This window comes from Miscanthus floridulus, chromosome 1 (assembly GCF_019320115.1).
Source record: "Miscanthus floridulus cultivar M001 chromosome 1, ASM1932011v1, whole genome shotgun sequence".
Taxonomy (NCBI): Eukaryota; Viridiplantae; Streptophyta; class Magnoliopsida; order Poales; family Poaceae; genus Miscanthus; species Miscanthus floridulus.
In genome coordinates, this window is record NC_089580.1 from 191632800 (window position 1) to 191660016 (window position 27217).

General features: G+C 50.0%; 3 protein-coding genes across 3 annotated transcripts; 2 read left to right on the forward strand and 1 right to left on the reverse strand.

The window, feature by feature from the left end:
- The first annotated feature begins 13359 nt into the window (after positions 1-13359).
- On the forward strand, positions 13360-20310 carry LOC136552416 (protein SUPPRESSOR OF GENE SILENCING 3 homolog). The gene is made up of 3 exons (XM_066543980.1): positions 13360-14248; positions 18163-18470; positions 19688-20310. Exons 1-3 carry the CDS (start codon positions 13506-13508, stop codon positions 20038-20040), a joined length of 1404 nt encoding a protein of 467 aa, XP_066400077.1. The 5' UTR covers positions 13360-13505; the 3' UTR covers positions 20041-20310.
- Positions 20311-22987: 2677 nt separating this feature from the next.
- LOC136468886 (vegetative cell wall protein gp1-like) lies at positions 22988-23584 on the forward strand. Its single transcript, XM_066467294.1, has one exon. It carries the CDS (start codon positions 22988-22990, stop codon positions 23582-23584), a length of 597 nt encoding a protein of 198 aa, XP_066323391.1.
- Positions 23585-24084: 500 nt separating this feature from the next.
- On the reverse strand, positions 24085-25427 carry LOC136507012 (transcription repressor OFP12-like). The gene has a single exon (XM_066501875.1). The coding sequence runs from the start codon at positions 25348-25350 to the stop codon at positions 24733-24735; it is 618 nt and encodes a 205-aa protein (XP_066357972.1). The 5' UTR covers positions 25351-25427; the 3' UTR covers positions 24085-24732.
- Between the last annotated feature and the right edge of the window lie 1790 nt (positions 25428-27217).

A 27217-nucleotide genomic window follows, 5' to 3' on the forward strand; every position in this document is an offset into this window, starting at 1 on the left:
TTAGTTTTTTTGTGAGTTTGGAGTTGTGGTCCCTGGCTAGGGTTTGTTGGAGTGCAGTTGGAAGTGAAGCCGTTATGCGAGTTCGGAGTCGCGGTCCCAGGCCATAGCCAGATGTCATAGATCCTGTCGACGCGAGTTTGGGGTTACGGTCCTAGGCCATAGCCGAATGTCATAGATCCTATCGACGCGAGTTTGGGGTCGCGGTCCCAAGGTTTTTGTCAGAAGTGAAGCTGTTACACGAGTTTGGAGTCATGGTCCTCGGATTTTTTTGTAGCGCAGTCAGAAGTGAAGCTGTTACACGAGTTCGGAGTCGTGGTCCCAAGCCGTAGCCAGATGTCATAGATCCTATCGACGCAAGTTCGGAGTCGCGGTCCCAAGGTTTTTGGCATTTGAGCCCCCGAGCCTTGTCAGGCCTTCATGTGGGTCGATGTGAGTTGTTTTGCACTACCCCATCTGGTTCCTTACAATCGGAGGGGCTGAGTTTTGTCGCCTGTCCCGATCGCTTGGGCTCAAAGACTAGCTCGGTGTGCTCGCTAACGGGTGTGATCGAGCGGAATCCGGGTTCGTCGTTCGTGATGGGGTCAGCATAGCCCTCTTGTGGCATTCCACTACTCCTTTACCTACAACCCAGCAGATGCCTAGGTCATTCCGAAGACTGACCCGGGTGGCCTAATGGCCTCCCCTCGATGGAGATTATGTGGGCTTAGCGAGGGGCTCAGGATCGAACAAGAAGGTTGAGATGACCTGGGTTGCCAGACCGAGCGAAGGCCGCATGGTGCTCATCTATGGTTTTCTCCTTTGGCTCTGTTGTTTGCTCATGTTGAATGAGGCAACCACCGATTCGTGGTGCAACACAGAGCGTTCTGGTGCATTTCGCTGCACGTGCGATGCTTAGTTCCCGAGCCCCCGGGCGATTCATGCCCTAACCGTTCGGGGGGTTCAGGCATATGAGATGAATGCATGTATGGATGTATGAATGATTTGTAAAGAAATAGAGGGGGTTTTGGCAATGTTTACCTTAACGATTAGAGTGACGGGCTCAGAGAGCCTTAGTCAGAAAAAGTCCGACCAGGACCTTGACGACCTGAGTGACGGGGTTCGGAGAGCTTCAGTCAGAAATGTCCAACCGGGACCCATGCTCGCCGTCTACAATGGAGTCAACATGGCCTACATGGGGCACCCCTTCACTTCTTTACCTGTCATCCGGTGTCTACCCTTACCTGTCATTCGGGTTCCTTTAGGTCTGTCCTAGGGAAATGGGGAGCCGCCCGCGTGTGGTGGCGCTTCGGTTCCTGTGCCCATTGTATGGTAGTGGTTGATCGTGCGGTAGTGGTGGGCCATGGCTAGGCCATGTCCCGTCCGATCAGGAGCCGTTCCATCGAGCGGGGCGTGTCTCATCAGTTCAGGGCACGTCTTATCTGCATTAAATGAAACAAAGAGAAAATCTCACCCCATCATTCTAGCTTCCCTGATCAGCGCATCCCTCTATAACCGCTGCTCCCTTTTCCTTAAGTAGGAGAGGGGAGAGGGTTTTCATTCTGCTCTTTTGCCTGTTCTTCGTCTGCCGCCGCCTTCTCACCTCCTCTTTGCCGTGAGCGTTCCTAAGAGCCGTGGAGGTTTCTAGGAAAGAAAGGGAGAGAGTGAGGGAGAAGAGAGGAACTCACCGATATGTCAGACTGGAGGTCATCCACCGTGAGGGCGTCGGTGCTGGAGGCATTCATCATGAAGGGGTTCCTTCCACCGTAGGAGGTGGCGCACTAGAGGGTCCCCGGGAAGGAGTTCCCGCAACCTCATACCAATGAGGTGGTTTCTTTCCTTACCTTCCACGAGTGTGGCTTAGGATACCCCACGTACTGGTTCCTATGTGGGCTCCTCAACGAGTGGGGTCTGGAACTGCAGCACCTCAATCCGATGGGGGCGCTGCACATTGCTGGTTTTGTGACCATCTGCGAGGCTTTCCTCAGGATGGAGCCACACGTGGGTCTCTTCCGGCTCTGCTTCTCCGGGAGAGCTATGGTGGACTGGAGTTCGGCTGAGAGTTGGTCGTGGGGCTACGCCCACACAGAGAAGCACAAGGTGGAGGCCATCGAGGAGGAGCTCCAGAAGCTCGTAAGGGGCGGCCTCGACAGGGTGCGGGTGTTCCACACCCTTTACCGCCACGGGGTTGCGCCGTTGGCGAAGAGGACACACCCGATGTGGACGTACGGTGGCCAGTCGAACCCAGACCTCACGTCGCCAGAGGAGCTACCGGACGACGAGATCTAGAGTCGTGTCAACCGAGTGCTGCAGCTGAGGCCTAGAGAGACGGTGGTGGGAAAACCCATGCCGTTTAATGCCTCGATCGTGCCCACGCTGGTATGCTCCCTTATTTTGTTTGTGCTTTTTCTCTGCCCCCTTCTTTTTTTATTTCAGTTCATTCATTCCGTAGGGGCTTAGGAGGTACAAGTCCCGGTCGCACCTTCTGAAGGGACCGGCTGGCCAAGCCCGGCAGGCCGCCCAAAAGGAGGCGACAGACGCCCGGAAGAAGAAGAAAACCAAGGAGGTTCAGCAGAAGGAAGAGAAGGAGGTCGCCCAGCGTGTGAGGGCTAGGGAACGTATGAGCGACATCGAGTCGGAACTCACGTTGGATGATCCTATGGATTTGGATGACATGGTCTTCTCCGATGAGGAGGAGAGTCGGGAGGTCGTTGCGACCTCGGTGGTGCGTCGTGACCCTGCGGCGACGTCCGCTGGTGAGGAGCAGGAGGCCGCGCGGCGTGCGGAGGTTCCTGCGTCGAGGAAGCGTGCGGTGACCGTGGACGCCGTTGGTGAGCGAGCAGCGAAGCGGACGCGGTCACCGTGCCTCTCAGCGGTGTCGCTGGTCCCATTGTCGCTTGTGGCGGACGCGGCTGGGGGGGCTGGGCGGTCCAAGGAGCGAACCGGCGCTTGTGCGATGACGGGGCCAGTGCCAACGTCGGACTTGCGGCCGGAGGAGGCCCCGCCTGCCATGGGTGTGGTCGAGCAGTCTGGGCGGTCTAAGGGGTAGACTGGCGCCCGGTTGACGCATGACTCGTAGTTGAGAGATGCCCCGCCTGCTGCTCCGGTCGAGGAGCCTCGAGCTAGAGGTCATAGCGACCCGTGGGCCGGGCAGGAGCCGGTTGGGACAACACCGACCCTGTCTAAAGGGAGGGGGCGTGGGTCATAGTTCGGGAGCAGTCCTTGTCCTATGGGCCCATCGTTGTCGGGGCCTGTCTTTAGGGTAGTGCCGCTCGCCACCCAGTATGTTTCCTTTTGTTGCGTCTTCGACTTTTGGTGGTTGAGCCTTTTTTGGAGTGTGGCTTACCCATGATTTTTGTTAGCGGCTAGGGGATGCTGGGGTTGAGCATCGCCCCGACCTCTGTGCGGGAGGTTTGGAGGCCCACTCTGTAGCGTGTTGCGGCAGGCGAAGGGGGCAGCAGGGCAGCGGCGGCGAAGCCTTCCCTCCTGGGGGTGGTGCCCCTCGGGGTGGTTGCTGATAACATGACAGCGGTGGCGATGTTGTTGGCAGTGATCCCAGTGCCGATGGCGGAGGTGGCGTCAGAGGTAACTCTTGCGGCCCCTCCTCCGCCTATCGTGGTGGAGGAGACGAGGGGGGCGAGCTCCCCACCTCACCGGGTGGAGGGCTGCACGACCCATCCTTGCTGTCGGAGCCGAAGGCGCAGGAGGGAAGCATGGCTGGGATGGAGTTGGGACGCCCGGTGGCATCTCATGCGAACGTGGTGGTAGAGATCCTGTCTGACTATGAGGCGGATATCGTGGCAGAATCGCCGGTGTCACCGTAGGAGCTGGTGTTGTCGCTGCGGGAGTCGGTAGTGGTCCGGTCGAAGGCTGGGCCCTCTGGCGGTTCATCGAAGGGTGACCTGGAGTGGCCATTCCCCGAGGACCCATCAAAGGCGAGGTTCGTCCTCCAGGATTCCCGGGAGTGCTAGCTCTAGGATATTTTCGGGGGGCAAGGGCATGTCGTGGTGTCCAAACTCACCAAGCTGTCCGTGAAGCTTGATAGTGCCCAGAAGCAGGCTCAGTTTGCCCGGCAGCTGGTTGAGGTCGACCTACAGCTCACCGCGGAGGTGAGTTTCTGGTACTTATCCTTTCTCTTTGAATCTTTCATCGGTTGCTTTTATCATGCATGTTTCTCATATGAAATAAGGAAGGTGTCGTCCCTCAAGTCTTACTTCCTCCGAGCAGAACACGCCCGGATGGCCGAGCTTGAGCGCGGGGTGGAGTCTGCTTGCCGTGAGTCCTAGGTCTAGGCGGCCACGGCGCAGGTGGAGGGCAGCGTGCAGTGGAGCAGGCGACTGCCACCAAGCAAGGGCTCGAGGCAACGAAAGCCCACTAGGCGAAGACTGAGGCAGGGCTACGGATGTCCCTGGCGAACACCAAGGCAGCGCTTCAAGAGGCCTTGGTGGCCCTTGAGCTAGAGCGGAGTGCTCTGGTGTCAGAGCAGGTCACCTTAGAGTCGGCAAGGAAGGCCCTAGAGGCCGAGCAGAGGGCCTGGTCAGAGGTAGACCAGGAGGTGCTCGTGCTCTGAGGCTAGGTGATGGAGACGGAGGAGGTGAACACCTGGCTGTGCGCGCAGGCGACTCGACAGGCGAAGGAGTTCTCCACCCTTGCATTGGTACGTTCCCTTTCTTTTTTTCATTGCGTTGGTTTCCCTCTTCAGCCTATTCCTGAGCTTGTCGCCCTTCTTTCATAGCTGGATGGAAAGGTGAAGGCGCTAGAGTAGGACCTAGAGATGACCAAGGCAACCCTCAGCCGGAATGCAGAGGAGTTGGCCAAGTCCCATGAAAGAGCGACGTGCTCTTAAAGGGGACCTTGACCAGATCCGCAACATTGCCTAGCTCGTTGTCTCAGAAATCTTTGGATCGGTGCCAAGCACTAGAGCGCCTGTTGTCCAGCTAGCAGAGGTCCCGGACGCGGTCAAGGACCTTGTCAGGAGAGAGCTGTTTTATGGGGCGTCGGGGGTGCTGACCTCGGTGGTGACGTACCACCCGAATCTGGATTTTGCCACTATCTGCAGTGGGTATGCTGAAGGCCTAAGCATGGAGGACATCCAGTCAATCGGGGAGAGCCTGCTGCTGCATGCGCGGTCGGTGTCAGAGCAAGTCTCCGCTGAGTGGGTGATGGATGTTCGCCGTCAAGACATGGCCCGAAGCATGCATGGAGAGGATGCTTCTGAGCCTGCAGATAGCATGGAGCCTGGTTCGGGGGGGAACATCACCTCGTCCCTGATCGAGCTGAATGTCGTGCTGTTGGGGAGCAAGCAGCCTATGCCTTCGTCGGTCGCACCGTCAGCAGATGCCGCCGGGCTGGTTTAATACCTTGATAAATATAAGTAGTTAGTAAATGTAAGAAGTTTAAGTTCGTGAGGGGGAACCCCTATGTAAAACGTTCATGTGTGTTTTAATGACTGCAATCGGTTTTTGTTTTTGTGATGGAGTTGCTCCGTTTGGGGAAGCTTGTTCCCTTTCGTTCCTTAGTTCTCCCTTAGCATAATTTTGTTTTAAATTTCTTTCTCTCGTGTACCTTCCCATTTGTTCCGTAGGCTGCAACTTTGCGAGCCTGGGGCATGGCCCGCGAGGCTCGACCGGTCATAGCCATAGGAAAAGGTGGAGTGCGATTAGTCAGAAGTAAAGTTACATAAGGTAAATCAAAGGAACGAACTGCCCTTTTGTTCGGGTAGGAAGGAGTTTCTCCATATGAAAGTAAAAGAGTACTTAAGGTAAAAACAAAAACGAAGGGGTAGTAGAGCCCCCTAGTGGAGCCCCCGAGCGCCCTGAGCCGAAAAGTGTTCGGGTCGGGGTGCTCTTATAGGAGCGTTCGCTAAGTAAAGGTAAGACTGAAACTTAGGAAAAGAAGAAACGACATAGCTATTCCAAGGTCCTCAGAGAGAGCATCATCGTTGTTGTCCTTCAGTCGGTAGGCTTCCGGTCGGATCACTTCATCCTTCAGTCGTCTAGATCCTTGCCCGCTGCGCCCCTTTCTTTGATCACTGCCTCCTCGCCTTTTTCTTCCTTTGGCCTGCCGGTTACCTCAGCAGACGCTTGAGGAGCTGGCAGTCCTTGTAGAGGTGTTTGATGGGGTAGTCATGGTTGGTGCATGAGCTCTCCATGAGATTGTAGAAGTGGCTCGGAGGGTCTTGCTGGGGCTGCGGGCCCTCATGATCGGCCGCGGCGACCAACGCAAAGTTAGCCAGTTGACGGCGATCCTTTCTGTTTATTTTTCTCCTCTGCGTGGAGGGGCCCTCATCTTGATCCTGGCGCTTGGCCTTACCTTTGTCACAGCCTCCGTTGAAGCGCGGTGAGAACGACACTTGCTGGAGGTGTTAGACAAAGGTTCGTGGTCCCAGGCGGTCAGGGCTGGGACTCCGATCGAGGCTACGCGTGTCTTGGTTCGGCCCGAGCCGCGCGTAGATAGGCATTCAGCACAAGGCGGTCGTCAAGTCGAGGTGAGGTGCCATTGTGGCTTCCTGTGCCGCACTCTATGGTTGTTGCGATGATAGGGTGCAGTGCCCCATCTGTTGTGTCCCTGTTCCTCGGACAGGGAGCGAGGTCGCGAGTCGGCATCGTGATATGAAGTACTCCGCCTGTTGAATGGCGGTGGTCTCCAGTAGTGCCCGAAGGTTCTGGTGGATTGCCCGTTCACGAGGGTCGTTCAGCTCGGGCAGGTCGCGCAGGAGCATTGCCGTGGCGGCAACATTCTGACTGGCCCGAGCAAACTACGAGGGATTAGTCCCCCAAACCGAGACGCTACGCTGGGGCTGACGGACATGACCCCGAGAGCCGTTCGCCGGTCTATGCACACGGGGCGCAGCGTGGTGCGTCGAGCGTGCTAGTGCAGTTGGTGGCTGATGCAACCATCGTTGTTGCAGTTCCTTCCCATGCTTAGGTGTGAGCTCGGGGGTCTCCGCATGAGGGCCCAGAGGGGCGTGAGTCCATGAGAACTCCGCTTCCATCGGTGGGTGTCCCGGAGGGTCTGCCATGGCACACTCTCGGGACGGATGGTGGCTAGGTGCCATGTCGCCGATGCTGGAGCCGTCACTCTCGCCATAGTCATCCATGAGGTCGAAGAAACATGTGGGAGCATAGCTCGCCATTCCCAAGAATTCGGATGCAAGAGGAGGCGGCACGAGCATACTTTAGAGCCCCCGGGCGTATGCGTCCGTGGAAGACGCGAGGTCATAGGGGAACTGGCCGTACGGTGGTTGCGTTAGGGACCATGGGGTTCCGCCGGGTAATCGGTAGAAGATAGAGAATAGTGAGTACACAACAGCATGTATATTACTCATAGCAGGGTTTGAGCAGAGAGTTTGCTTGGAGTGAAGTGTAGATGCCGCGCCATCAAAGTTGCGCGTCCCGGAGTCGATGGAGGATGTCCCTTCGACGGGTGTCGGGTCACGAGCCTCCTCGCGGAGGTGGAGTACACCGAGTCGGTCAGCGATGAAGTTTAGGCTTCCGAAGAGGAAGGCCTCGGATGGCGCGAAGATGGGTGGAACTCGCATCCCGACGGCGAGAGTGCGGGGAACTCCAACGAGCCGAAGCAAATCGTATCGCCCGAGTCCGTCGGGACGAGGGTGGCAGAAAAGTGGGCCATCCGATGACCAAAAAGTATTGAACGTACAGCGTCTTCCCCACGAACGACGCTAACTGTCGGTGCAGAAAGTGACTAACTAGTGAATATTTTTAGTTTTGTTGTACGTTGTGATCGGAGGTGGCCTAGCACTTAATGACATAGGATTTATACTGGTTCGAGCAACGTGCCCTATGTCCAGTCAGGGTCGATCGGTGACTTTATTCCTAAGCCTCGGTGCTCGAAGTTTGCAGTGGGGTTACAAACAAGAGGGAGAAAGATGGGGTGTACAAGAGGTCCGGTCAGCTCCGACCGGAAGGGCCGAGAGTGATAGGAACTTCGCTGCGAGCTAGATGTTTGAGCGTGCGCTTGAGGAGTTGTGAGCTATCGATCTAGTGAGTCTGAACTTGAAGAAGTCAACCTCCTTTTGTTGGAGGGAGAGCATCCTCTTTTATAGATAAAGGGGATGGCTTTACAGGTGAGAGGGAGAGAGTACGGATGTTTCTAAGCCTTGTTGCCCACGCTGATAAAGATTGGATAATGGTAGGCGCCCGCAACACTGTTGATATTGCTGTAGAATGTCAGATGCGCACGGGAGGTCATGCTATCTTCTTCAGGAAGGATGGACGCTGGTACCTGCAAATACTATTTGATGCCTAGTGGCATGTGAGGAGTCGCGCTATGTTCACCCGATACGGCAAATCCTGGTGCCCATACCGCGATCGATGTCTAGAGACATGTGGGGGGCTTACCGTATGGGAGTTTTAGCTGCCCCTACAATACTATAGGGGGAGATGGTGACTGTAGAGTACTATTTCATGCAGGGTATGGTCCCTGGTACAGTGGTTTTGACTTGTGAGCCTTGTCTTGCCTTTCTCCGCACGTCTTCTGGTTCCTACCGAATGGGGCGTCTCTGATCGGATGGCTCCAGTCGGCTCTGAGTGCGCCGGTCAGAGAAGAGCGGTGAGCAGGGTTTCCCAGTCGTGGGGTCGGAGTCACGGGGTCGGAATAGGAAGCAGCGTTTTGGGCCAGGCCTTCCGATTGGAGAGACCACTCGGAGACGGCTGGTGCCCGAAGCGAGTGCTCCGGTCGGAGAGGTGGGCCAAAGAAGTTGATGAGCGGACGCTTGTTCTTTTGGGTAGACCTTTTGGTCGGCGACCGGACTGCCCTTCTGGCCCGTTGTGTTTTAGACTCTTGGGCCGTTCCATGAACTATATGTTGTTTTCCTGGGCCGAGCCCGGGCGTGGAAGCCGATCCCCGAGGGACCCCGGGTTTATGAACTCGACAAGTACTTTCAGTCATGACTTATCAGCCAAGCGAACAGAGCAAATCATTTTACTCTTCTTTTACTTTTTGAACTGTCGTCGCGTTCTCCGTATCTCGTATTTGATCTGGATTATGACACATGTTCATATGAGTTAGAATAACTTATGTCTAATAACGATGGCACAAAGTCTTATTCTAAACTATAGTATATTAGGTTTCGTGTAACTTGCTAGTTAATATTAGGTAGGTTTGCGTCAGCCTAAACGTAGCACGACAGAGTCCTATTCTAAAATACAGTATATTAGGTTTCGTGTAACTTGCTAATTAGTACTAGGTAAGGTTTACGTCGGCCTAAACATAACACGATAACATACGCGTACACACAAATGACGGACAACTTACAAGAGGCGAGAGAACGCAAGAGAGGAAAGAGGCAAAACACACGTAAAGGGTGGAACCATGGAAAGGGTAGAGAGACAAGCTTATAACAGAGGTACACGCAAAACGTAGAACGATAGCATGCCCGCCGCCAAGCAGGAGAGACTAGCACCAACAGGAAAGGGCAGCAGTAATGTCAACGAGAGCGAACAACTATTTCACCGTCCACTATAGTGAACTATTTCACCGTCCACTATAGCAAACAACTATTTCACCGTCCAACAGGAAATGGCAGCAGTAACGATAGCATGTCCGGTGCTAAGCGGGGCCCTCACAGTCTCGCCATGTCCCATCACACGTCCCCCTCCCTCCTCCCGTCCACTATAGCGGCGGTCTTGTCGCGTGGTGTGGACAGTCGAGCATCGCTCACGCAGGATGGAGTGGGTAGAGTGGCATTGACATGACGCAACCTGTACAGACAATAAAAAAAAATATAAACACGCAGGGACGTAGTAATCGTACGTACATACCCATCCCATGAGCCACGATAACTGCTCCAACTTCTGCACAGTACTCTTCCACCCGCCGTCCGGCCATCCTGTTGTCGAAAAAACTACGCACAATAAAGTACCAGCATAGCGAGGGAGGGAGAGGAAAGGAGACTTGGCGCTAGTGCCCACGGCGCCGAGCTCAGCGTCAGGAGCTACGGCGCCAGCGTCTATGGCGTCGAGCTGCCTGCCAAATCAGCGCCACGTCAACGTCGAGCCCAAGATCTCGGCGCCAGAGACGCTGGCGCCGAGACGTGTTAGCTCGGCGCCAACACCAATAGCGCCGAGTTAAGGATCCATATTCTGAAATCTTTCCAGCAGATGTCTATTTGTGAGAAATTTTTTAAAAAATGACTAAAATGTAAAAAATTCGGTGGCACTGCCTACTGCACCCTCTGTTTTCGTGGTATTGCGGAGGTCGGGCCGGTGTTAGGAATGGTTCGATTTCACAGGATTTTTTTTCGATTGTTGAGAAATTCATCTTGTATATTTCCGTGCTTCCTCTTGTAGTTTTCAATTTTATATAGGCAAATAAGATAGTTTGTTATAGAACCTTGTGCCACTCATGAATAATAAGAAAACTATAGGTCAATGTATTACTGCAACGGTTTGCAAAAATTTTCAAAAAAACATATTCAACTTATATAAATAGTTGACTAATTGCTTCCAATTTATAGTAAGTGACGTAAACGTAAATCCTTGTGGATACATTTTTCTTAGGGTAGGAGTAGAGGACGACCTACTAGCTAGGCACGAGAGAGTTTAGACCACCCCAACACTGTCGTGTTGTATAGTAGCTCTAGCCTTCAATCCCGGCACCTCCACGATACAAAATATAAAACACATTCATCTTTTAGGTAGTGTTATAGGCAAAGAGTTTAATATTTATTATTTTTTGTCTTCTTCAATAATAAGACTTAAAAAATAATTATTTTTATAAATAAGTCTTCAGGAGAGAGGATACTTAGATTTAGGTTATGTCTCTTCTAATATTTAAAATAAGTTTTTCATATAGATACTCTGTCAGAGGCTATATGTATTGTACTACAGACCGTTGAAGACAGACTTACCCTAACGGGGGGATTAAATCGCTAGTGAGATGAAATTTGATTGGCTGCAAGATGTGCAGTGCACAGCGCTAGCGAGATAGAACTAGCTAGTCTCGCACGGTATTTAAAAAAATCTCTCTCACAGTCCTCTGGACCCTACGCGCTAATGTCCTTTTTTAATTGTTGTTGAGGCCCACGTCGCTGCGATTTCATCAAGGCCTTTGAGGACGCCCTTAGCCTCCAAATCATCATAGAGTGAAGAAGGAGCCTGCAAATGCAACCATTGCTTTATTTGACAAAATACAGAGACAATTACTCTAGCTTGCGATATGAAAGAAATCGCTCATGGTTTCTAGTGACGAAAAACAGGAGCAATTTTCTACGAGTACAAAATGATGGGACCAAAGAAGCAAAAGTGTCAACCAGGTTGTAAAAATTGGCCTCGTTCGTTTCGCTGAAAAAACAAACCAAAATACTGTTCTGGCTGATTTGTTGTGAGAGAAAAATACTATTCCAGCTGAAAAAATAAGTTAAAAAGTATGGATTATAAGACAAGCGAACATGGTCAAATAACATCGAGTCTTTAACATCTATTGGATAGTAACTTTTGCTCGATACCACTAACTTTTAGGCAGCTTTGGACATTTGTATTAGGAGCCAGAGTGGACAGACACTAACCAAGTCTCTAGCCCGTATTCCTTTTTTGTTTCCATTGTTTTGGAACCTTTATTTTGCATCCATGAAGGGAGGTAGTGCACGCTATTTAAAACTAACTAAAGCTAGCTGTTTTAGTCCATGCTGAGTCTATGCTCTTCATAGCTTATGAGTTTTGACTATCCATTAGATAGTTTTAGGATGTTTTTCCGTGGCCATCAACTCTTCTATATCTAGAGCCAAACTTTGTTAAGACAATATATCATTGTTCGCCTAAAGGGTTTTTTAGCCTGTTTATTAAAATACTAGTACATGATAGTACACTATTTTTGTTTAATTTGGTTGTTTTGCCTGAATAATGGCTAAACGTGAGTGACCGATCATTCAACATTATACTTAGTAACCACCCTATTCTGCAGCACTACTTCAGTAGTACCTGCAACAATCACAACATTTCAGCATAAGGAGCAGCATAAGCTAAATTTCAGCGAAACGAACTGGGCATGCCAAGCATGAAATGTAAGATAAAAAATGATTTATGGAGTAAGGGCCCTCACTAAAAATAGACACATGTAACCGTAAGCTATTCAAACGCATCACATTGCACATTTCATATATAGATATATTTTATTTTTTCTCTCCTCAACAATTATGCTTCTCTTTGTCTTCCCCAGCTGTGAAGCTAGGATGGTGTGGCCAATTCACTTGTCCTGTGCTACTACTCGACTACCCCATGTTATAAGTAGCTCAGCTTCTCTCGTGCCGCCAATCGCGGGCACCGACCCTTTCTTCTACCATGCCACCGCCCTTTTCCCAACCTAGTGCCGCTAGCCTTGCTCGTCCTGCCATTGTATCCACAGGCTTGCGTGATCGGCTTAGGGCTTCTTTTTATGTGTGATGACGTTTGGATCCATCGATAAAAATTCTCATGCAAGGGCCATGAAAATCATGGTTGGAGTTCTTTTTCCACCTTCTTGACTCATTTTTTTTATCTAGACTAATGAGTAATGACAAACCACTCATTAGCGATGTTCTCTTTCCACATTCTCACCTTCACATCGCCCAAAATCTGAAGTCAGCTTATGACTTAGACGCTTGTCGGGATACCCTAATCTAAGCGTGTTTCGATATGTTGACAAAATTCCTCGTGCGAGAGTTGTGAGATCATGGTTGGAGTTCTCTTTCGAGCTTCGTCTTGTTTTCTGATTGAGCCTAGCGACAAACAACTCATCGATGGCATTCTCTATCTACTGAGCCCCATCAAGCTTGGCTCCATGGAAACGAGAATCGTTTTCAATTTTTTTTGAGCTCGACAAACAATAACTTATATATCTATATCTACTGTGTATTCATATAGTCAACTAAACAAATGTCAAATGGTACATATAACGGGTCTACCCCAGATCAGCCAGGCCCTAGGACCGAGCGAGGCTTCCTGATCATCGAAGGTCTAAACGCAACGACACCCGAAGCCATGTGTAGCTAGTTGATCACACCCGAAGTACGCCTTTCAGTACCAATTGCGTAAGGAGTTGTCTATCCAACAACCGAGTGCAGATCACCCAATTTCTTTTATTGTTCTTCTTCCTCCTCGCCCCCGCCGCCACCCACCGCCCCGCTGCGGCCTCCTCCTCCCTCTCTCCCCTCCTTCCGCGGCAAGCTCTAGCCATGGGACCCCCGCGCCGCCTCCGCCAGGCCGCCAGGACCCGAACGCCGTCTAGCCGTCGTTACCACCGCTTGGTCGGCCTGCCTGCCCTTATTTTCTTTATAGGACTGCTGGATTTGGAGACGAAGAAGGGGAGAGACACGGAATTTAGGAAAAAAAAAAGAGAGTGGGTGAAGCGTAAAACTATGGGATACACTTTCAAGACAAGCCTCGTCATCGACCCCGTTCGCGTGCGACGTGCTGGCACTCTGCGGCTGTGCCCCCCCTTCTGTTCGTTCGTCCTGTCTCCGACGCCATCCAAATCCAGTCGCATTCCCCCAAATCCACACAGCTTCCAACGCGATCGCGTCTCTCTAAGCGATGAAGAACCCTAACCCTCCTCCTTCGCGGCCGTCCGCCGCAGGCAAGGCCCCCGCTGGCATGGCGCCGGCCCGCAAATCTCGCTGGGGCCCACCGCCACCGGGCGCTGCCGGCGCCGCCCCGGCCGGGGACAAGGCCGCGCCATCCACCTCCGCCCGCACCCCGACCCCCACCCGCACAGCGGACTCCAGGCGCCATCCGGGGCCCCCTACCGCGCCAGCACCACACGCCCGCAACCCCGCGTCGCCGGCAGCCGCGCTCCGGCCGCAGTCTCAGCTGCAGCCAGCGGCGGAGACTCCTCCCCCGCAGCCGTACGGCTTCCACAACCTCGACCGCCGCACCATGCTCCTCGCCGACGGCACCGTCCGCACCTACTTCGCCCTGCCCCCTGACTACCCCTTCGAGCCGGCGCCCCTGCCACCCCTCCCACACCACCTCCTCCCCCGCGCGGCCCCGGACCTCTGGCCGCCGCATCAGGCGCCGCCGCCGCAGATGCCCATGCCTGTGCAGATGCCGCCGCACGAGGCTAGGCGCAAACACCCCGCCGACCAGGACGAGGGCTTCCCGAGGCACCCCAAGCAGCCGCGGCTCGACGGGCCGCATCAACCGCCGCCACATGCAGCGGTGGACCGGCACGCGCTCAGGAGGGCGTTCCTCAAGTACGCCAAGATGCTCAACGAGAGCTCCGTGCAGAGGCGGAGCTATCTCGAGGGAGGCCGTGTCCCGTGTCTCGCATGTGGCAGGTTTGGCGATCCCACACTGTTTGCTGCCTTCTTCCTGGCAAGCTTTCTAGTATCATTTGTAGTCAAGTTCCTGTGTTGGTTTCTTGCTATTGTTGAGCTGGCTCTTACTCTGACTTGATACGACTTGTTTTTCAGCTGTGATCTACAGTTAAACTGGCACTGTATGTTATGTCTATGTCTGGCTGGAGAAACCCACCGAACAGCTATCTCTATACTGAAAAATTGCCGCCAATAGGTCTTTCTTTAGTATATCATGCGGCTTAATTGGTATGCATTTTTTAAAGGCAGAGTTCCGTGTTGGTTATGGACTAACAGATATCAGTTAGCAGTACTAGGAATGAGTTAGATATCAGTTAGCAGTACTAGACTACTAGGAATGTCGAGGTTGCTTAGTTTTATCTGGTACTGGTGTTGCAGTTGCTAGGTATGTCTAGCAACAGATTTTCTGCCTTTTGCTACTTGGTATAATGCCATCATTGCTCCAAGGATTACTTTGAGTTATTTGAGGTTTTTGTTTTCCATAATAAGAGTAATGATATATCCATTCTAGTGAACCATATATCTATCACCGGCGCTTATTGCATGTCTTTTGATTTTGTAATGTGTAAGCTTGCTCTGTACATATTTTTTTCTTATGTCTATTTCCTACCTATTGAAGACTGAATTACGTCTGACTACCCATCAAAGATTGAATTAAAGTGGCACTTTTGTGATCAGAAGTCTACCTAGAAGTATAGAACCACAGTGGTTTCATCCTGCCTTTGACATCTAGTAGGAAACTGCAAGTTTTTAATAAGAGCCGCATTGATGTGTGAGGTTATCTGAGTACAGATTTCTGAAAATATATATAATATGCATATCCTGCTTTACTTCTTGCTGAGTTCTTATATGTGGTGGCATGGACAGATCTGGTAGATCTGCCACTAATATCCTTGTTCGCTGATTGCTTGGCTGCAATTGTGTGCTTGTGAATGTTTATTTGATCTTGTTGCAGCTCTTATTTTTGTATGTTTAGTTTATTATTGAGGTTGTGCTATGTGTTTTTCAATTTTTCATGGTTAATTTCACTCTCGCACTTCTATATTTTGTATGCATGATTTATGATCTGAATAATTTTCTTTCCCAACATATCTCAAGCTATTGGGCTTCAGATGGTCCTATCATATAGTACGTAGCACACTTGTGTATTTTGAGTGTCAAATACTTTGTGCACCATTAATGTTTGGGCCATTTTTGTTCTTAGTTTCTAGACAAATATACGAGTTGTGTTGGTTTCATTTTTGTGCTTGTTTGTAGCCTGTCTGGTTGCCTGTACAAGGCTTGAGCCTGTCCCACAGGATGCAAAAGAGCTCCCTCAGCCTGCCACTCGGGAAACGAGTTTCATTTCCGTTTCCCGTGGGCCCGGATCGCTGGATGCGATGTGGCTCCCAGCTAATGATATGATTAGTACACAATTAGTATATATTAATGACATTAGTGACTTCAAGAGCTAATTAAGGCTTAATAAGGAAAACTAAGACTTCTAAATCTTGTTAGGCAGGCATTAGTGACCGCATGGAAACCGAACGGTTGGCTGCAACTGGGCACTAGCATTTTCTTGGCGATGTGCTGAGTAGCAACCGCATGCATGTATGCAATGAGTGAATGAAGTGAATCAGGAATCCAACACAGGACTTCGACCTGGCAAATATGAGCTCACAATCCTGCGCCGTTTAATACCCCTCCTCGGTATCCAGTGTTTCCTTGATATCTAGAATTTGAGCCCCTGTGCCTCAGAAATGGTACTGGAGGGAGTAATTACTTTTGCCTTACACATTTTATCCAAACACTGCCTGGATGGACAAATACGAGCAACCAAACAAAGCGACCTTGTATGGCCCTGTTTGGGATCGCGCATCTCGTGGTGGTGGTCGAAGGAAGCCCAGAATCCCGCCAAACGCCGCGCGATACCTTTTGATTTTTCTCACTGCGTCCGACTCAACCACCGCGAAAATGAACTACGAACCCAATTTTATGTATCGTGGCTCCCTCACCACTGCTTGTCTACCGCACTGTGCGGTGGGAGGCCCCAGTCCCAAACAGGGCCTATGAGTCTAGCCTGGCTTAAATGAGCCTGGCTGAGCTCATACGTGCCAGGCTAAGGTGTATACAAGTAACCAAAAAGGCTATTGATGTCCCAAGTGCCTTATCAGTAGTATCTAAAGTATCTGGATATTTGAAACAAGCCAGTCCTTGAGGTATTGTGGTTGTTTGGGATGCTAGAGGCATAGCTTTATATGTTTTTTTAATTGTTTCCTGAAATTGTGCCGCTTCATTTCCTTTTATTGTTTGTCATATCTTTTATTATTCGTCCATTCTGCATGATGCTATACGTTATTAAACTTGTTCTGTGGCTGGCATAGTAACTGCAATATTCCTGATTGAGCTTGTATTGCCGATAAGGCCTGCGATTGCTTCTAGGATTAACTTTTACTATTCTAGTACTCAACCCCCATGAGGAGGATACCCCTGCTGACATCATGCCCTTCTGCTTGTATTTGGCCTAAACTGCACACAGTGCGTGGCCACTATGCCTGGTTGAGATAAGCAGCCTGTGTCAGGCCTTCTCTGCCCCGCTCATGCTTGCCCTGTGCTGTGTGCAACTAAATTGTGCAATGTTGGGATTGTGAAGAGTGGGTGAGTAGCTATACTTGAGAACAATGAGTAGGACAGCTGCAACAATGGATTGCACTCATGATAGCGTTGTTAGTGAATACATCTAGGGAAGCTGAGAGGATAAAGATAACGAGGAGTCATGACAATAAATGCATGAGAGAGGATGGAAGTTATTGGATATTAGAATGAAATTTTGTTAGAAGGTAATTCATTTGTCGGGGAGTTTTTTCTCCCTCTTTTTTGTTGGAGGTTTTTGAGGGAGGTGTGAGGACATGACATACAATCATTGTATCATTGGAGTAAAGGTACATCAAGCTGGCATCTATAAACCACGATATGTCCAGATTGTTGAAGTTTGGTCAAATCTTTCAATCTGTTGGAATAAGTGAATCCTGAAATAAAAAAAAATTCTTTGTGCAGAGGCCGAAATGTATTATACAGTCTTGCGGTGGACTAGATGTTTACAAAAATTTCAACAGACATAGGAAATTGTTAGTCGGCGAATTTTGAAATATGATATTTGAGCTAGGTTCGCACTCTATATGAAATGTCTTTCCTTTTTAAAAAAGGACACGATATCCACTGGAACCTCCCTTCTACAGCCACAGCCATTTTTTTCCTTAAATGTCTGCCTGCGTCTTGAAAACATAGTTGACTATGCAGCTGCTGCCTAAGTGCCTAACTGGATGAGAGAAACCAATTGCTTCCTGATGCGACAGTGGGATCCATATGTTTTACCTAAAATTTTTGGCAGTTCATGTTTTGATTCAACTTTTCAATAGCTGTTACTGTACAGCTAATAGAATTTGATTTGGAAGCAAGTACTCAAGCCTAGGTGCAGACCTCATAAAACTACTTGTTATCCATTACCATATTTTCCAGTGGGAGCTTATAACCATTCCTTATTAATGTATAGTGGAACTGTGGACGATCCATGACATGTCCCTCTAGGCTGCCTCATTCCATACGATCTTCGGAGGACCAGAGCTATCAGCAAACTTATAATACATCATTTCACCAATGACTGAATATGTCTAAAATTGTTTTTTCTCTTGACAGTTGCTTCTTTGCCATAGGATCCTATCTTACTTTTTAGTTATGATATTCTTTGGGGATTTGCCTGTTTAGATCCCCTCTCATTTCTCGATCCTATTACACTGTATTTGTAATGAACTGTGTTTAGCTCGCTAGTTTCCAGCTGCTACTCGTTGGATCTTAATTTATTTGTGATCAAGTCTGGTCAATGTGCACTATTCCAGGTCTTCTAAGGACTTTGCTGATGTCCATGGACTTGTCATGCATGCTTCCAACCCACCAAATGCAGATTCACTTGTTGATCATCTTGGTTTGCACAAGGCATTGTGTGTCCTTATGGGATGGGATTATACAAAAGTCCCTGAGAACTCTAAGGGCTACCAATCATTACCTTCTGACCTTGTCCAAGCAAGTAGGGAGGACCTCATCGTGTGGCCGCCTACTGTTATCATTCACAATACTTCGACTGGGAGGAAGAAAGATGGTCGCTTTGAGGGTTTAGGGAACAAAGAAATGGATAAGAAAATGACAGGTATATTTATATCACAGCCTTTAAGTTAATGCAGTGTTTGCATACAAGCGCCTGTAGCATATATATGCTTTATACAACACTCAATATATTTTTATTAACATGGTATGGCAATTTGCTTACCGCTGTTAAGCAAAGACAGGATTCTGCTTTTTTTTTTTTTTTTTTGGTTTCTTGCTGGGTTGTAGAGCTGCTCTTCCTTTGCTGATTGGACGTAGTGCCAACTGCGGAACTGCCAAGGCAATACTCATGAGTTGTTATGCTGGGTACATTAGTCCATGCCAGCCATCTCATAGGTTGCCTCATGCATTGTCATTTAGGGTTTTAGGTGAAGTGGAGGAGAGGAAGGGAAGTGAGGGAAGACGCTGTTATCTCATGATACAACTACCTCGTAAGCTAAATTAGCGCTGCAAGACGACTCACATATTTTCCTTCCACTGACCCACAAATTAAGGGGACATAGAGTTGCTATGAGGCAACTAAAAGACAACCTAATTGTAGGGGCTGCCAATTAAGTTTCAGGATTACGTGGAGGCTATGAGGATTATCTGGTAATTTGTTCGTTCAGCTTGACCTTAGGAAGAGCTGTGCTGTGGTTGTTGGGTACCACTACTCTCCAGGGTTTTGTTAGGATACAGTTAGTAGTGCATCCAATGCTTGATTGGATGCTTTCTGTTGAATTTGCAGTCAAATAAATGCAACTAATGCTTAGGCTACTTCCCAGACAGTAAGTAATTGCAGTTTCTATGCAACAGTAGTTTGCTAGATCTATCTTTGTTACATGAACATGAGGCATGTATCATCCTGACCTCAAGGGGTTCAATTATGTCCTGTCTTGTCAGTGTGGCGGCCATATGATTGATCTACTTCAAGCAGATTTATTTGCTCCCATCGGTCAGATACTCAGATATGAAAAATGACATTTCTCTGTCCAATGTTTTGTGATGCCACCTTTCTGGTTAAGGAAGAACTGTAGCATCATTGTGGGGTTCATTTTCATTGCTTAACTAAACTATCTAATGTAATCAAGCAATTCAATCTTTAGCTTGTTCAAGGCTGCAAGTTAGAATTAAGCCATATTTGGAGCAAAGAAATAAAATCACTCAAGAAATACCATCCCTGTTTATGAAACATTGCCTCTACTAAGCACATGTTTTTGGAGTAATGCCATATATGTCACAGTAATATTTGCTGTGTCAATCTCGTATCTTTGTTTTCAGAACTAGGGTTTTCTGGTGGGAAGTCGAAGTCCTTGTATGGAAAGGAAGGACACATGGGTTTGACACTGATCAAGTTTGCAAACAACCCATCTGGCTTGAAGGAGGCTGAGCGTCTTGCTGAGTTTCTTGAGAGGCAAGATCGTGGACGTATAGGTTGGTCACGTGCTCATGCCAGTCGTTCTGTAGATTCTGATCAGAACCCTTTGTTGGTTGAGACGGATATCAGGACAGCTGAGAAAAAGAGGATACTTTACGGGTACCTAGCAATTGCATCTGATCTGGATGAACTAGACTCTGATTCTAGAAAAAGGGCTTTCCTCAAGAGCAGAAGAGAATTTGATCCAAACGAATGATGTCTTGCCTTAAAGCCCACCTCCATCAGTTTATTTAATTTGCACCGAGGCGTGCATACCTATCTCTGATCCCAATTTATAGATTCATGCTGCTGCTGTGGACAAAAGATGTTAACCTTGAATATAATATCTGCAGCTAGTTGAGTTATACCCCCTACTGGAAGCTGTATTTGCACTAGGTGTACTTTCTTGCAAGCGTCTATGGCCCATGGTTTGACTGGTTATTTGGAAGAGATCTGTCTTCATATTTGAGTATCATTCATTGCATGATTGATTTCTCTCCATTTCGAGGTGTGATGTTGCATAGACTTCCTGATTGGTGATCTTTTTCTATATTATAGCTTTACCTTTCTTTCTTGACTTGCCAATTGCCATGAAGATTTAAATTTCTGTTAAGAAGGTACTCGCTACTCGCTACATATTCCTTGGCACTTTTGAATACGTATGTCGGAGTATACTGTTGCAATAGGTTGGTGCCACTCTTTTGGGCATTGGTGCTGTTTGTATTGTTATTATGTAAGAGGGTGTGATATTCAGAAATCCTAGTGTGAATTTGTGTGGAAGTAGAAGATGGCAAAGCTATTTAAATGCTAATTAGTATTATGTTTTTTACTTGGATATTAGTTTGGTCTGAACCGTGACTTGGAGCTCTTGGTGGGTTTCAACTCTAGCCTACGCCAACTTGCTTGGGACTGAAAGGCTATGTTGTTGTTGTACTCGGATATTAGTTTGAGTCCTTGTTTGCCTATGGGCAATATGGTACCATAACTTCCATTTGTTCGGAGGTTAAAGCAGACAAGTCGTGCACTCGTGCATGCCCGAGAAACCATATTTATGGCTTCAAATTTCATAATTTGTAGTGGAACACATATTTAGGTTCTGTTTGCAATATTTAGGCTCAGAATGGATATCAGATGAAGTGATGCTCTGGTAACAGTTAGATCTCAAATGACCTTTGTCTTGATGTGATAATGTGTAGACCAGATGTATGACAAAGGAAATTAATAGCTTAAATGCTGGTGTTTATTCTGACAGTATTACTTTAGATGTGGATTTTCCCTATAGATCTTCCCTGTGTTATCAATAACTATTTTCTGACCCAGTAAGGTACCTGTCATCTAATTTGATATTTCTGTGACCCAAACACCTCTAAATTGGATGGATATTAGATATAAGTGATGTAGAGGTCCAATTACAATTAGACCTGAAATTTTTTGATCCTGTAAAGTACTTGTTATCTAATTTGCTGTTTCTGTGACCCAAACACCTCTAAATTAGATGGATATTAGATATAAGTGATGTAGAGGTTCAATTACAATTAGACCTGAAAGTTTCTGACCCAGTAAGGTACTTGTTATCTAATTTGCTGTTTCTGTGAATCAAACACCTCTAAATTGGATGGATATTATAGATAGGTCCAATTACAATCAGACCAGAAAAGGTTTTCTTGCAGCGACACTGTAGACTTGACCTGATATATAACAGAAAACTTAAAGCTTAAAGTCTTAAATGCTGGTGTTGTGACTGTACCTGTGGATTTGCCCTATAGGGGCGCGTTTGGTTTGTTACCAAACCTCAGCGTAGCGACGGAGCCAGCGGTGGGGCTAGGGGGGCTCTAGCCCCCCCTACCGATCCTGGGCACGTGGAGCCCCCTAAGCCCTCCCTTAAAATTTTATGCATATATGTATTAAATAGGAGGAGCTAAGGTTAAGTGAAGATAAAAAAGTCTCTATTATTTTGTTTAGCCCCTCCTAAATTTTTTGCAGGCTTCGTCCCTGCCTCAGGGCAACGTGCCACACTCTCCGCGTCGTAGATGAGGAAGTGTTTGGTTCCCTCCCGCAATTGTGGCGTGCCATACATGTGCCGCACTCCTGCAGTTCATTTTCGCGCCACGTTGTGCCAAATGTGCTGTGGCCAAATTTGGCGCCGTAGTTCCGGCATGGCCGCAGTTGAGGTGCGGCATCCCGCGGCAAGAACCAAACGCGCCCTAGATATCTGTAATCCAAACTCCTCTTCATTGGATGGATAGTAGATGTATGCAGAGGTTCAGTTAGATCTCAACCGGTCTTTGTTTTAAAAGTTATAATGTATTGACAAGATGCCGGTGTGTGTTCTGAATATACATGTGGATTTGCTCTATAGACTTTCCCTATGTTACCATCAACTATTCTGCGATCCAGTAAATATACTTGCTATATCTAATTTGGTCCCAACTGGAGCCCCAGGGTAGATTGTGTGACTACTTGCTGCTTACAGAATGATTGCGCCTGGCTTTCCTGAAGGCTGTGTTGCATCTCTGGCGGGGCGCCAAAGATGCCGTGTTACTGTTGTTTCCTTTCCTGTCGGTGTAAGTTCCGGTGTCGATGCCGGTAATGCTTATTTTGCTGCCTGTCGTGTGCTCTGTGCACTGGGTGTCAGTTTCCCGCACGGCTTTGTGCGTGGCCACCGGAGATGATTGTGTCGGTGCCGCAGCCGGTCGGAAAGAAACGGATCACAGGTGATGGTACCTGCAGGCTGCAGCCTAATGATGGCCGGTGGTGGACTCAGATCGTGTCGTGCGTGGTTCAGCTGCTTTCCAGGGTCCTGTGCTGGTTTGGTCGCTGCTCCAGCGTTGTCAATGGCCTTGCAGGGATCGCAATCGCAACACGGGCGCGCACTCCAAGCTTTTCTAGCGCCGCCCGCCCGCTCGTCTTGTGAATTCGTGAGCCTCTTTCCGTAGAATGGAGCTGTCAGGCACACGGCTTAGTAGCGATCGTGTTTGCCGTTGCCGTGTCAACGTGTGCCCCTAACGGCCTGGCTGCCCAGAGTCTTTTCGACGGCACGGCTCTTCGCCCCACCCCCCGGCCTCTGGAGTGGTTTCGTCGTTGCGACCGTGGGTCCACCATGACCTTTAGGCTATCTCCAACAGGGTTTACTGAAATAAGAGACACATTCTATAGTTTGGGTCATGCACACGCACCCAAAACTTGCATTCTTCAACAGCCTATCCAAAAACCCGTCCCTCTCTCCCCCGCGCCGCCCGTTCCTGTCCCTCTCTACCCCGGCGCCGCCCCTCCCTCTCTCCCCTCTCTCGTTGAGCACGACGCCCCTCCCTCCCGGATTCGGCCGGCGGCGGCACCCCTCCCTCCCCTCCATCCAGGATCCAGCGGTCGCGGGCGAGGAGGACCCCGGGTCCCCGCTCCTCGACGGCCGCGCCCCGCTCCCCGCCTCGCCGAGGTACCCGCCGGCCGCGCGGGCTCCTTGTCGCCCATTTCCGTCCCTCTCTCCCCCTCCCTCGTTGAGCACGGCGCCCCTCTCTCCCGAATCTGGTCGGCGGCAGCACCCCTCCCTCCCGAATTCGGCGGTCGTAGGCGAGGAGGACCCTAGATCCCCGCTACCCGACGACCGCGCCCCGCTCCCCACCTCGTCGCGGTACCCGCCGGCCGCGCCTCGAGGCGGACCTCGCCGCGCCAGTCGCCGCGGCGGCTCCCCGCAGCGGTCCGCCTGCGCCGGGCTCGACGACGTAGATTTGCGTTCTCTCGAGCCTCGTATGCAAAATGGGTGAGATGTTTGTATCTTCCGTTGGAGCGTTGTTTTTTTTAGGCAAAACCCTGTGAATGACCTATTTTACATTTAGGTCACGGTTTGCATGCTCTGTTGGAGACAGTCTTATATCGCGCATTATGCCTATTGAATGCAGTCAGGAAGACGTAATGGCGCCGATGGTCGCTTACTCTGCTCTACAGATAATTATGCCTACTGAATGCAGTCAGGAGAACGTAATGGCGCCGATGGTTGCTTACTCTGCTCTACAGATGCGATCCATCCAACTGCACAGCGGCCATGTGTAGGCTGGAAGCAGCCTGCAGCGCCTGTACCTGACGGCCGATTGGTTTTGCACGGCACCTCGTTATTATTGCTGCCTGTGGGCTGTGGTTGGATCCGACGAAGACCTCGCTCGTCTCAAGGGAGGACGCCTCGTTTATGGGTTAGTTTGTTTAGTTTAGCAAGTGATGTTTTTAGAACGAAGCACCCAAAATTTGCCGGGGCTCTTTAGATTTTAGAACGACGGTATACACAGTGCCTGTTTGGATCATCTAGCTCAACTAGTGTGATCCATATGTCCAACAGCATGGGATTAGCTATCTCAAGAAAATTGCATAGTTCCACTCAAAAAAAAAATTGCATAGTTACCACGAATGTTACAATCACAGCACAAGCTTCCTTTGGCGTGGCGTGTAGTTTATCACAAAAAGCAAGCGTATTTAGGCTGCAGGTAGGCACCCCCAAAGAGAGCAGAAAGCTAAAGAGCTGAACAGGAAAAGAGCAGAGATGGCCAAAAAGGCAAAGGCAAGCACAAAGCAAACCAAGCGAGCACGATGCAAATGCAGCTTTGTGTTATAGAAGCTGGCCATATCATATCATATCTTCGCCAGCACGCTCACTGCTCACACAGTCACACAACACGCCCAGAGAAAAAAAAAAGTTGAAGCAAAATGCTGTGCACCCGAACAGAATTCTAGCTACGGAGTTCGACGACCTGGAGCTGAAGGCAATATTTACAGTTGGTTGATCCTGGAACGCTGATGTGGAGGGGACTGCTGATGTGCACTCTGATGTAACTCGCCAATTATTGCAAAGGATTTTGATCTCCGTACCCAAAATTCTGTCCGTATGCATGGCAATGGCAACGCGGTCAAGAAGTCGGAAGAGCTAATCATGGTGGTGGTCGTCGTGGTTGTTGGCGGCGGTGAGGCAGAGGAGGAGGTCGGTGAAGGCGCTGACGACGTACTTGTGCGCGCGCCTGTCGTTGAGCGCGAGGTAGCAGAGCAGCAGCTCGTGGAGGCGCGCCCTGTCGCCGCGGCGGCGCGCGTCGATCCGCAGCGCCGCGGCCATCTCCTCCATGGACCGGAGGAAGTCGGCGTGCGGGTCCGGCGAGTACGTGGGCACCGCCACCCCGGCCGCTCCCACGCCTACGCCCAGGGCGGCGGCGGCGGCGCCGTGCGCGGACGAGTCGACGATGGAGTTGGAGCGGCCCGGGGAGGAGAGGAAGAACCGGCGCGACGCGATGGCCGACGACAGCCCAGACTCGGACAGCGCCGATGGGTTCTTGCCCACCGCGACGATGGAACTGGAGTCGTTGCCAGCGTGGTCGCCGTCCTTATTGCAGCGCGCCGAGGACGACGACGAGCACGGCGAGGTGGAGCCCACCGCCGATGTCGTCGAGGCCGCCGACGTGGACGCCTCGTCGGACGCCGCCGCAGGCATGGGCTCCGGCGCCGCTGCCGACCTCGTCGTCGGCCGCCGCAGCCGGGAGAAGCATCCCAGCATCGTGCTTGCTTGCTTGCGCTAGCGCGACTGCTCGTGCACAGTGACAAGGACACGAGGAGGAGAGCCAGCTAGCTAGCTTTGGCTCGTGAATGGAGTGTGGAGTGAGAAGTGGGCATGTGACGCTGCGTGGATCGAGTTTATAGGACAAAGTGAGAAGCAAGGGCAGTGGCGTTTCAGTTTCAGGTAAGGGGGCTCACGCTATATACCTATTATTGGGCGAACTGAGTTCAGTGCAATGCAAGCTGACAAAGTCACATTTTCTGGACAAAATAGTAGGTTGATACTACCTGATTAAACAGCTGAACCAACAAGCGGCACAAAGAAATTAGTGTGTTGATCGATAGCCTTCCTACTTCCTAGCTACTTGAGATATCCAGGTTCCAGAAACGGTCCTACAACAGGCCAGAGAGAAATACGAGAATGCGTAGAATCTTTTACTGTCGGAAAAACGTGTTTCAGTTTTCAGTTTATGCACTTCATTCCGTGGAGTGTATTGTACATGCCATGAAACGGCTTTCCCACTTCCGTCTTCACCCTGTCCGTCAGACCGTCACTATACATCAGTGTATGCTACTACTCCTCCGATCCTCACGCAATGTAGGACAGTCATCCTGTTCGCTTGTTAGTTTTAGCCAGCCCAAACCAGCCAGCCAACAGTATTTTTCTCTCACAACAAACCAACACCAACTAGTCCAAACCAACCCAGAAACCAACCAGCGAACAGGCCGAGTAGGAGTACAACTACGACTGTACACACCTGCATCGGTCGCCACTTGAATGCATGTTCAACAACCACACATTAGCATCGTGGTACATACAGTACAGTACAATTGGCTAGCCTGTTCTGCTGGAGGAAAACGATCGTATACGATCGTAAATTTTCAGCCGAAACAGTATTTTTCTTTTACATAAACCAACCAACCGTACTTCTTCACGAACCAGCAACGATATGAACCAGCCAACCGAACAAGTTGTCGATCTGCCTCTGCTGGTCCAAAATTGACAGAACCGGCCGGTTACTGCGTCGCCGAATTCCATCAATTCACTCCACTTGTACGCTCCCTTTTACTGCTTGCCAGCAGCACCTGGTCCAGCTCGTACAGACTGTACCACGTACGCCTGTAGCGTACTCTGTGCGTGGTATCGGTGTGCACGCAGCGTGCTCCATATATACGTCACCCACAGTTTTCACCGAGGCTGAATGCCGAGTTGTGAGTTGTGACCATGTACCTGTAGCCGGTGCCTGCTCCATGCATGTGCCCTCGATCGTACAGCCACGGTAGTATGTTGCCGCGCTGCGCAGATGCTGAATGCAGTCACATGTCCGTCTACGTCTGCATCTACGTACCGTCGTCAGCAACTCGATCGTCTCAGCTACTCAGCCCTGTACGTACAGGAGGATCTTCACGCACTGCAATAATGTCCTTAGCTAGCTAGTAGCTTACTCGCTACGATTTTCCAAGCTTAAACCGATGGTTAAGAATAAGATAGGCAACTCAGTTATACTACTGCCGACGAGTGTACTCCGTGTAGTGTGTACATATATTAGCTGTATGAGCAACTGGGCAATGGCCGTGCAAATGGCAATCAATAACGCGAGCAACCGAGTATAAGCATCTATCATATTGAGGCAGGCCTCAGGCGTACACGCATCGATAAATTAAAGTGAACAGGGTTCAGGAGCGCGGGGCCAGGGTGCTGCATGCGCATGCATATGCATGGGCGGATACCACGCACAGGAGCAATAAGTTGCATGCAGATCGATCCATCTCCATCATGGATTCATGGAGGGAGGTCTCCGCGTCTCCCATGGAATGCAACTCGCACGATCTTCTTCTCAGTTCCTGCCCGTACCGGGTAGTTCCAA

Bases quoted from the DNA above. Each gene is read 5' to 3' on its own strand.
- LOC136468886 (XM_066467294.1), top strand. From the start codon at position 22,988: ATGCACACGCACCCAAAACTTGCATTCTTCAACAGCCTATCCAAAAAC.
- LOC136507012 (XM_066501875.1), bottom strand. From the start codon at position 25,350: ATGCTGGGATGCTTCTCCCGGCTGCGGCGGCCGACGACGAGGTCGGCA.
- LOC136552416 (XM_066543980.1), top strand. From the start codon at position 13,506: ATGAAGAACCCTAACCCTCCTCCTTCGCGGCCGTCCGCCGCAGGCAAG. The intron at 14,249-18,162 runs GTTTGGCGATCC...GCACTATTCCAG, and splicing joins CCGTGTCTCGCATGTGGCAG to GTCTTCTAAGGACTTTGCTG. The intron at 18,471-19,687 runs GTATATTTATAT...CTTTGTTTTCAG, and splicing joins AATGGATAAGAAAATGACAG to AACTAGGGTTTTCTGGTGGG.